We start from the raw sequence: 9,744 nt of genomic DNA, 5'->3' as shown, positions 1-9,744 counted from the left end.
AGGAGACAAGGTAGGAATGGGGAGGAGGGATTTGCCCTTGTACTGCAGCCACTCTCCAGCCTTGACAGAGCTTACACGGGCTCCCAGAGGAAGGCTCCGCGCTCGGAAGCCAGCGGCAACAATGTCCGGAGGCAGGGCGCCCAGCCGGCTCAGAGGAACATGCAACTCTTGATCTCAAGGTCATGAGTTTGAGCCCCACATGGTGGAGAGATTACTTAAATATACTTTTAAAAAAAGTGGGGGTGCCCGGGCAGTTAAGTCAGTTAAGCGCCTGACTCCTGATTTCGGCTGGAATCATCATCTCACAGTTCATCAGTTCGAGCCCCACATCGGGCTCGGCGCTGAGAGTGCGGAGCCTGCTTGGGATTTTCTCTCCCTCCCTCTCTCTCTGCCCCTCCCCCACTCACGCTGTCTTTCTCTCAAAGTAAATAAACTTAACAAACCAGTGTCTGGAGGCAGCCAAGGCTGGCACTCACCTGCCTTGCAGCTGCAGCCTGCGTACAAGTAGCTGTGTCTACGCAGCAAGAGGCACTGGCCGTAGGGTCCGCAGTCGTTCAGGCAGGGCACCAGGTACAAGGTGGTGTCCACCAGGACCGAGGCCTGCTCACACTCCCTGCAAGGAAGGAGCCGCAGGAAGGCTGCTGCCGTCCCCATCAGTCCCCCGTCACTGCTCCCAGCAGGCTCTTGGACGCACGAAGCCAGACTCGATGCGCCCAGGCTCCAAGCCTCCGCTGTGTGCTCTGCCGAGGCGGAGGTGCCCTTTCCCCCTCGCCCCTCCCTGCGTCCCAGTCTCCCAGGGCTGTGCCCTGGGCTGGGATCCCTCCTCGTGTCCCGAGGCCCAGGGCTGCAGCAAGCCGAGTGACCAGACGGAGGAGAGGTCCCCTTCACCACTCCCAGAGGGCGGCTGGCCCCACGTGGCTTGTAGGAAGCCTGGCCCCTCCCGAACTCAGAGCCGGGTCCCAATGCATGGTCCCGATGCCTGCCCCAGCCGGTGGCCCCCGAGGGTACTTACTCAGGACTCTCGGGGCACACGAGCTGCAGGGAGAGGTACCAGTTGTCTGTCTCTGGGTAGGGGATGACGAGGTCGGCCTTGCGTGACGAGGCGCTCAGAGACAGGGGGTAGCCCTGGAAGAAGGCTGTAGGGAAGTGGGAAGGCGTGATCAGAGGCGGCCAGAGGGGCTGCCCTGGGTCGCCTGGCCAGCTGCCGCCTGCCCATACCTGTCGTGCAGTTGAGCGACGTGTTGAAGCTGAGGAAAGGCGAGGCAGCGTTCACGCACACCGCTACCGAGGTGTTGTTGGTGACCGCGGTCTGGAAGGGGAGGCCGTGCGCAGTCAGCCCTGGCCACAGGGCGTCTGCCCTGAGCTCCCCCTCTGTCTGTGCTGGGCACCATTCTCTGTGGCTCCTGCTGGCCCAGGGCCCTGCAGGGACCCTTCCTTCCAGGCCTGGGGACACCCAGCCTGGCCCCACCCGCAGCCCCATTATGCCCTTAGGCACAGCCCAGAGAACAGGCCTTCTTTTCCTGAGAAAGAACCCCTGTTCTGCCCCAACACCTGCCCGAAAGGCTGACCTTGTCTCCATGCCAAGGTCAGCGCGGGAAGACCCGAGCAGCATCCCTCAGCCCGGCCAGGTCCGAGCCCGGAGCTGAGCCCGGCCGGGGGACGCCCCCAGACAAAGATACCTGGTTGGCCTGCAGGGAGACGGTGAGGGTGCCACCGCTGTCCATGCCCGTGTTGAGGAGCAGCTGCAGCACCGAGGGCACAGCTGGCCGCACCAGCAGCGAGGCCCTGTCCACAGGCCGGAAGCGCACAGACACCACGTCCATGTCCTCCCGGATGACCGGGTAGCTCCTGAGGCAGAAGGGCCCGCCGCCCAGCCCGCCGCTCCTGCCTGGGCCACGCGAGCCAGGGCTGGGGGGCAGCAGGCCAGAGGAGGCGTTAGAGCTCTGGTTGGTGCCGCTCTGCAAGAGGTGCTGGAAGTTCAGAGTCCATGGCCTGCAGGCTGTGAGGAGGACAAGGGGCTCAGCCGCAGGCAGGCCTGGGGGGGGGGGACGCCAGGGGGCAGAGTCACCCGCACCCTGCCGTCTCCACGCAGCCCACCTGTGAGGGCAGCCACAGCCCTGAAAGCCACCGACACATGAGGCCCCACCAGGCTCTTGGCTGTCACTTGCAGCCACCGGTCCCAGGGCGGCGAGGGCAACAGCAGGTGGCAGGCCCAGCCGGGGCTAACGCATGTGAGCACCTTCTGGAAGTTTCTGGGCAGGGTGGCTGAGCCCACGGTAAGGCGCACGGGGCAGCCCAGGCTCCCGCTGGTCATGCAGCCCTGCAGCTCCAGCCGCAGCTCCTGGGTGTACGCAGGGATGAAGATTCTGTGGTCAAGGGGATACAGTCTTGCTCAGGCTCTGCGACTCCCACCACCCTCCTGCGTCATTTGCACTCGGGTCGTTGGCCAAAGGGGGCTGGGCATCTGGCCCTGAGACCCAGGCCCACACACGGAGAGTGGGACCGCCCGCTCTACCAAACCCGGAGGCTCAGCCTCCCCCAAGGGCCCCGCTCACTTGAGGTAGCTGGGCTGGGAGAGGAGAGTCTGTGGAAGGGGCACACCAGGCTCCAGGATGAACACCTCGACTGCCCGCAGCACAAGCATGTCAGGCTGGAAGGCGTAGGCACAGGAGGGAACGAAACCCTGGTAGGGGAGGCAGAGAAAATGCAGACATGCGGGGTCAGGGCCAGACCCCAGAGCCCAGGCGTGGGGGGCAGAGCTGCACTGGAACAGGGCAGCAGGCTGGAGGGAAAAGTCTGCCCTGAGGAGGTCGACGACAGTGACTGGGCGCTCGTGCACTGAGGGGTCCTGCCCCGCCCGCCCCCATCGCTGGAAGACAGCTCCCTCACCTTCACCTCAATCTTCTGGGATGAGGGCGGCAGGTGGGCAGCCACAAACCAGTCCCCGGGCGCTGGGTGGGACAGGTTAACGGAAGCATTGCTCTGCAGCATCTTGATGAAGAAGGAGGGCTGCACGGAGGTGTTGGCAGGGAAGCTGGTGTCCAGAGGGTTGATGACGGGAGGGGCGCCGTAGCGGAAGTACCTGGAGGCCGGAGAGCAAGCCAGGTGTCAGGTGCGGCCCGTGGGCGAGTCTGGGCAGGCGGGGGCGGGAGGCAGGCGGGGGCACCTACACGGTGATCTCCACGTCTGAGCACGCAGGACCGCTGCCCCGGGACACCTGTAGCAGCCAGCGCAGCAGCACGGTGTCGGGGGGCACGCGGAAGTGGAAGAGCCTGGCGCTGCCATACCAGCTGTAGAAAGACAGCTTCTGCGGGGACTGTGAGAACTGCTCCGATACCAGCCGGACGTCTGCGGGGAGACGGCACCATCAGCAGGGCCCCCACCTCCTCGCGGGGTCTGGGGGGAGAGGCCGGAAGCCGTGGCGGGTGCCAGGTGGCTGACCCTGACCCATCGCCGTCCCCCGAGGCCCCAACCCGGCAGCGGGCCCTGGCTCGGCAAGTGCCCAGGACTCACAAGCTTTCCCTCTGCCATCACATTCCCACCCAGCTTCCATGCACCCAAGACCAAATCGCGCCACCCCCGCCATCGCCATCCATCTCTCCAGGGCACTGCTGGACCCTGAAGCCATTTCTCCATCAACTGTGCCCAGATAGCCGGCATCTCACCCACCAGGCACCCCTTATCGCTCACGGCAGCTTCCAGAACGAGTCCCCCAGCACGTCACCCCAGATGCCTCAGACCTTAGAAGCAGGACAGGCCGCATCCAGCCTGCCCTCTAGACCCACCTTCTGCATGGCCTCACTCGGTCCCCCTCACCATGCAGCCCCGGCAAGTCCAGGGCCGAGATGGAGGCCGAGGGCCGCAGGAAGTGTGCAGGGTGGGAGCCCGGCCCCGCGTCACACCTGCCCTGGGCACCAGATACCAGCGCGGATACCAGGAGGGTCCCTCCGCCTCCTCAGAGCCTGCCCTGCCCCTGCTGTGCGGCCTGCATGGGTCCCCCGCCAGATGAGGGGCTTCAGGTCTGGAGGCTGCCACCTGTTCAGACCCACGATGACCTGATCAGAGCCTAAATCCCCGACAACCCAGGGCGGTGGCGAGCAGAGACCTGGGGGGGAGAGGAACCCCAGGCCCGAAGACTGGCCAGCTGTGAAGACAAGGGGGCAGCCGTTCCCCGTGCTCTGGTGGGCGTGTGTCCACGCAGAGTGGCGCAGACAGGGCAGGGGCCCAGGCTGCAGACTGCCTGTGGCCCCGGCCTGGGGCTCGCCCCTGTGCCCACCCTCGGAGCGGCTCTCGGGTCTCCACCTCGGTCGCTCCCCAGCTCCCCTCCCCCTCTGAGCGTGCGCCCTGGCGCTCAGTCTGTGTCACGCCAACTTGTCCAGGGCTGGCTCTGAGTCTCCTGGGGTGGCCCCACCCTGGATCAGGCCCCTCCTGGGAGTGTCCACTGACTGAGCACATCCTGCACCAGGGCAGCTGTCCAACCCCACAAATGGTGCCCCCCCCACCCTCCCTCTTGGGGTTCCCACAGAACAGAAACACCCTGGGTGTCCTCTGTGCTCTTGGGGGCAGCCCAGCAGATGGGTCCCGCCATGAGGTGCCTGGGCTGGAAGGCAGGGGGTCCAGCCCCAGTCCCAGCTCAGACCTCAGACCTCCTGTGACCTTGAGTGTCCCTTTCTCTGGGTTCCAGCTTCTTCNGCGCCTGGGCGGCTCAGTCGGTTGAGCGTCCGACTTCGGCTCAGGTCATGATCTCGCGGTTCGTGGGTTCGAGCCCCGCGTCGGGCTCTGTGCTGACTGCCAGCTCAGAGCCTGGAGCTGCTTCAGATTCTGTGTCTCCATCTCTCTCTGACCCTCCCCTGCTCACGCGCTCTCTCTCTCAGAAATAAAAAAAAAACAGTTAAAAAATTTTTTTAAAAAAGAAAGAATTGGAACACACTATACATTTGAGGCCGGGGATGCAGTTCCTGGCGTCCACGCGACGCGTGCGTCCGGTTCCCTGACGGGTGAGCAGGAGAAGAGCGCTGATGGCCGCGGGGCTGGGCGCGCAGGGCGCGGGTGGAAACTGGCGACCACCACCGGCGCTTCCTGGGCGCCTGGGCCTCGCCTCCCTGGGCCTGACTCTGAGAGCAGGACTGCCCAGGCCAGGCCTCCCGGCCCTTCACACCCTTCGCACCACGAAACCGGTCCCGCTACAAGCCAGTGTGAAGAAGACTTTTATGGAAAAATGCGGTGTCTCCTTGTATGTATGGGAATTTCTAAGGTGGTCGTTGGGATCAGTGAGTGGGATTCACCCCTCACCCTTCACATTGGGTTAGATTCCAAAGAGGTTATGGATTTAGGCGTTAAAAAGAAAGACTAGAAGAAAAGTTGGGGGAACTTTTTAGAGTCCTGGGGAAGCGAAGGCATTTCCTCAAACCCAGAAGACTAGGGGCCAGACTGAGAAATTCAACTACGTGAAATCAAAGCTTCCACAGCTTTCTGCGTTAAGCAAGGTCAAAACACAATCCATGACCTGGGAAGGTCAGGCTTGCAGCTCCTGCCGCAAGGGGGTCCATCGCAATACGACTGACAGTAATAAAGAGTTTAATAACGTAGAGCCCCCACATATGACTAACAAAGTCCCCTCTCCGATAAATCCCAGGAGACTCCTGCAAGGGCTATGCAAACAGGCTCCATTCTCCGTCCTTAGAGAAATGCAAGTTGAAAAGCACCTAGATGCCTGTTTTTCTTACATCTAACAAACCTGCAAAGTTCAGAAAGCTTGATCACCTTGGCAGTGCGAGATTGGGGACCCATAATCATCCCTGTATTTAGCCAGCAGCAGTTAGAGCTTCCGGAAGCCTCTCGACTCAGCAAAGTGACAAGAGCACATAGCTTTGCCTCACGCATCCCACCGTTGTGTGTTTCCTGCAGAGATGCTCCTGGAGGGCGAGGCTGCATGGGGTCCAGCATACGGCTGGGCACTGGTCACCAGGCAATGGCGCGTTCAAATCACGAACACTCCTACCACGACCCAAACACTGACACGACACGAGTGGGTCTGAAAGAGAAACTGTACTGACTGGACATCTACCAGATGTACCTTTAGCTGAAACAAGAAAAGGGCAGAACGAGGTGTCCAGAAAGCTACCGTTTCTGTAGGAAGACGTTCTTAATTTGCCTGCACCGAAGGGTGGAATGACGGGAAGCATCAGGCAGCAGGCTGTGCTGAGTGACTGGGGGAGGGAACCGGATGGCCAGGGGCTGGAAGGAGGGGCTTCACCTGTTGGTACCTTTTTGCATTTTGCACGGCTTGGGACAGGCGGCTGGGGGTTGTTTGTGAGAGTTTGAAGAAGGGAGGGAAGGAGAAACTGACGCAGCCAGTCAAGTCCGCGCTGGAGAAGTGGGGTGGAGAGTGGAGTCCCAGGGAGGACAAAGGCCAAGGTGTGAAGCCGTCAAAGAGACCCTTTGTTCCTTCGGGATCTTGGCTGGGCCCTCCTCACCCCGGGCAGCAGGGGACTCCCTGGCCATTCTCAATTTAAAGGGACAGAGGTCAGTTCTGGGAGTCTGCTGAGCGGCGGTTTCGGTGCACCGTGCTGACGCAGAGTCCTGCCGGGACAGCAGCTGTGGTCAGCACTGGGCACCGGGGGCCGCTCTGCCCCGGGCGGGGCTCCCGTCCCCCACGGGCCCTCCCCGCGCGCGCGGGGCCTGCCCTGAGTGTGTGCCTGCAGCGTAAGGCTCCTGTGCCCAAGGTCCCCACCAGGCAGGAGGGGAGGTGACAGACACGCCCTGTCCCAGTGCTGTGTCTGGGGGCAGGTGAGTTTGTAGATGGACCTGGAGGCCTCGCTGGAGGCCGGAGACCTGTGCTAAGTACCAAAGCGTTAGCAGTGGGAAGAACCCCACGACCGCCTTGGAGGGCCTCCGTGTAAAGGCGGGAAGCTGAGACCCCCATTGGGGAGGGTCCTGACCAGGGAGAGGCTCTTGAATTCCACTTCAAATCACATAGAAAAATTAATTCTAAGGACTTAGAACACATCCCTTAGATAAAAGGGAAATATTTTACTAAGCAAGATGGACAGGGGACTGGGGAATCCTGAAGGAAGAGTTACTCGTTTGACTACATTTTTTTAAATGTTATGTAAAAGGGGCACCTGGGTGGCTCGGTTGGTTGAGTGACCCACCCTTGATTTCTTCAGCTCAGGTCATCTCACATTTCGTGGGCTCGAGCCCCGCGTTTCACTCCACACTGACAGCCTGAAGCCTGCTTGAGATTCTGCCTCCCTCTCTGCTCCTCCCTCACTTGTTCTCTCTCTCTCAAAATAAATAAACATTTAAAATAATAAAATATAATTGTTATTTTAAAAAATGTTATGTAAGTAGGGGCACCTGGATGGCTCAGTCGGTAGAGTACATGACTTTTTTTTTTTCTAGAGTGAGCAGGGGAGGGGCAGAGAGAGAGCGAGAGAGAATCCCAAGCAGGCCAAACCTCAGGAATTGTGAGATCATGACCTGAGCCCAAATCAAGGGCCAAACGTTTAACTGACTGAGCCACCCAGGTGCCCCAAGCACTTGACTTGATCTCCGGGTTGTGAGTTCAAGTCCCACTTTGGGGGTAGAGATTACTTTTAAAAAATGTTGCATAAGTATAAAAGCTGTGAAAGTAAAAAGTAGGATAAAAGTCATCAAGTCAAAAGACACACGGGAGAGTGTATGTGCCATGCATGTGATAAAGGGCTACCTAAGAAGGAAGTTTATACGTTGAAACCAAAAGAAAACTAGACTCACGCTATATACAGGCCATCACCGGAGAGGGTGAGGGAAGATTCCAGCGGCCGCTTCGGGCGCGCTGTTCAGACACCCCGGTGACTGTCAAGCTGCCAGTGTAGTTTTCACACCCAAACACGCTATCTGTCAGAAGGCCTCACACGTCAGCAGGTGCCCAGGGGATGCGGGCGCCTCAGCCTTCACAAGGTTACCGTGGCAGCGTGAGCGCGTGCAAAAGCACGGGACCCTCGGGACAGACACACGGGGCGTTGACTGCAGAAGGCTGCGTCCTGGTGGGGGCCTGGGAGCTCCGTGTGACCCCCCTCAGCCGTGGCGGACGATGACACAGACGTAAGTGAATCTCGGCACAACTTCCATCCTGGCCTACGGGACTCCAGCAGACTACTGGCGGGGACAGTCCAGGTGCCGGCTAACGCGGGCACGTCCCATTTCCCGCCTGGAAGGCTCTCGGGTCCGCTTCCGGCTCTGTGAGTGCAGACCGAGCGGGTCGACGTCCACTCACAAGGAGGGGAAGGCAGAGCGGCAGAAGAGGGGTTTTCCCCACACACAGCCCCTGTCTGGCCACAAACATTATTATCTTTGCTGTGGATAAAAATGTCAAAACTTAACAACAACAACAACAACAAGAAAACCACCCACGATTCAGTTTTATTCAAATAATCAGAGGAAGAGCTGCAGCACCTGGATTTTGAGGATGCCACCGAGGCCTCAGGACCACCCGGTGGAGGCAGAGAAAGTGCAGCCAGCTCTCTCCCATCACCCTCCCCTCCCACCTTCTCATTGCCAGCTCCAGGCTCCCTCCCTCCCCCCCTTCCTGGTGGCTGCAGGCAAGCGGTGCTGGCACCCAGGGCCCAGCTGGCATCTGGCCCCGACTCCCACGGCTTCCCTTCCAGCTAGAGGCAGGGGCCCCAGACACCCTGCCTGCTCTCTTCCGTCCGATCTGTCTTCCGGGACCCGCATGTATTCCTCCTCCAAGTGTAGGAGGCCCTGTGAAGACCCCAGGTCAGAGGAGCTCCCTTCACCCCACCCCCCAGCGCAGGTCACCCAGAGGCAGGAGTGGGTCAGCCCAGCAAGGTCTGGAGGCGCCCCGCCTCGTCGCCATAAACTGGACCAGGGTGCCCTGACCTCTGGCTTCACAGGAACGGTTTACCCCAAAGTTTTGGGAACAACATAAGGTTTTTGAATCTTTATTTTACCAAAATAAAGTTGTTGTTTTCAGTCCAAATACCATCTATTATTAGAAAAATCATTTTCCTGGTGCGCCTGGGTGGCTCAGTCGGTTAAGTGCCCAACTTCGGCTCAGGTCATGATCTCACAGTTTGTGGGTTCGAACCCTGCGTCGGGCTCTGTGCTGACTCCCAGCTCAGAGCCTGGAGCCTGCTTCAGATTCTGTGTCTCCCTCTCTCTGACCTTCCCCTGCTCACGCTGTCTCTCTTTCTCGCTCATAGAAAATAAATAAATAAATAAATAAATAAATAAAAAGGAAAATCATTTTCCCACCAAAAAAGGAGGAAGTACATAGTCTTAAAATTATGTATAAATAAACATTAGTTGTTGTTTTATTTTTACTTTTTAAAGTTCAGCACGTGGTTCTTATTTATCCCTGTTTTATCTGGCAAAGGAGCACTTCCTGTCTTGGGCGTGGGCTCCCACGAACCAGAAGATGGAGGTACAGTCAATGCCTGCAGGCCCTCGGCAACAGCGAGCCTGGGATGAGGCCCACGTGCAGGGGAGCACGGTAACCAGAGCAGATTATTGGCCTCCTGCTAAGGTGCAGAGGGTGACAGGAGCCGCGATGTGTGCCAGGGCCGGGGGGCCTCCGGTCTGAGGGTTCTCCTTGGCACTCCTCCTCAGTTTACCCGAGCTGCAGATGCAGGCAAGGCTGGGGGGGCCTCCTGGGAGAAGGAGCCCCCTTTTCCAGGTTCCTCCCTGTAGTGGCTGGAGCAGGGCCACCAGGGTCTGGCAGCTCCCAGACCGGAGTCCCAA

At 59.7% G+C, this 9,744-nt stretch overlaps 1 protein-coding gene across 1 annotated transcript in view; it reads right to left on the bottom strand.

Moving 5' to 3' along the window:
- Positions 1-9,744, bottom strand: part of PGAP6 (post-GPI attachment to proteins 6) — a 20,835-nt gene that overhangs the window by 2,148 nt on the left and 8,943 nt on the right. The window contains exons 4-12 of the mRNA XM_077762809.1: positions 3,817-3,902; positions 3,171-3,357; positions 2,890-3,082; positions 2,556-2,683; positions 2,098-2,366; positions 1,680-1,999; positions 1,219-1,309; positions 1,013-1,136; positions 477-613 (exon numbers count right to left, since the gene is read on the bottom strand). Coding sequence (XP_077618935.1) covers positions 477-613; positions 1,013-1,136; positions 1,219-1,309; positions 1,680-1,999; positions 2,098-2,366; positions 2,556-2,683; positions 2,890-3,082; positions 3,171-3,357; positions 3,817-3,902 — 1,535 coding nt within the window. The remainder of the gene's footprint in view (positions 1-476; positions 614-1,012; positions 1,137-1,218; positions 1,310-1,679; positions 2,000-2,097; positions 2,367-2,555; positions 2,684-2,889; positions 3,083-3,170; positions 3,358-3,816; positions 3,903-9,744) is intronic.

Source organism: Crocuta crocuta, unplaced genomic scaffold (assembly GCF_008692635.1).
Source record: "Crocuta crocuta isolate KB4526 unplaced genomic scaffold, BGI_CrCroc_1.0 scaffold234, whole genome shotgun sequence".
Lineage (NCBI taxonomy): Eukaryota > Metazoa > Chordata > Mammalia > Carnivora > Hyaenidae > Crocuta > Crocuta crocuta.
Note: the sequence above shows the minus strand (reverse complement) of the source record. Positions and strands in the feature narration are given on the sequence as shown.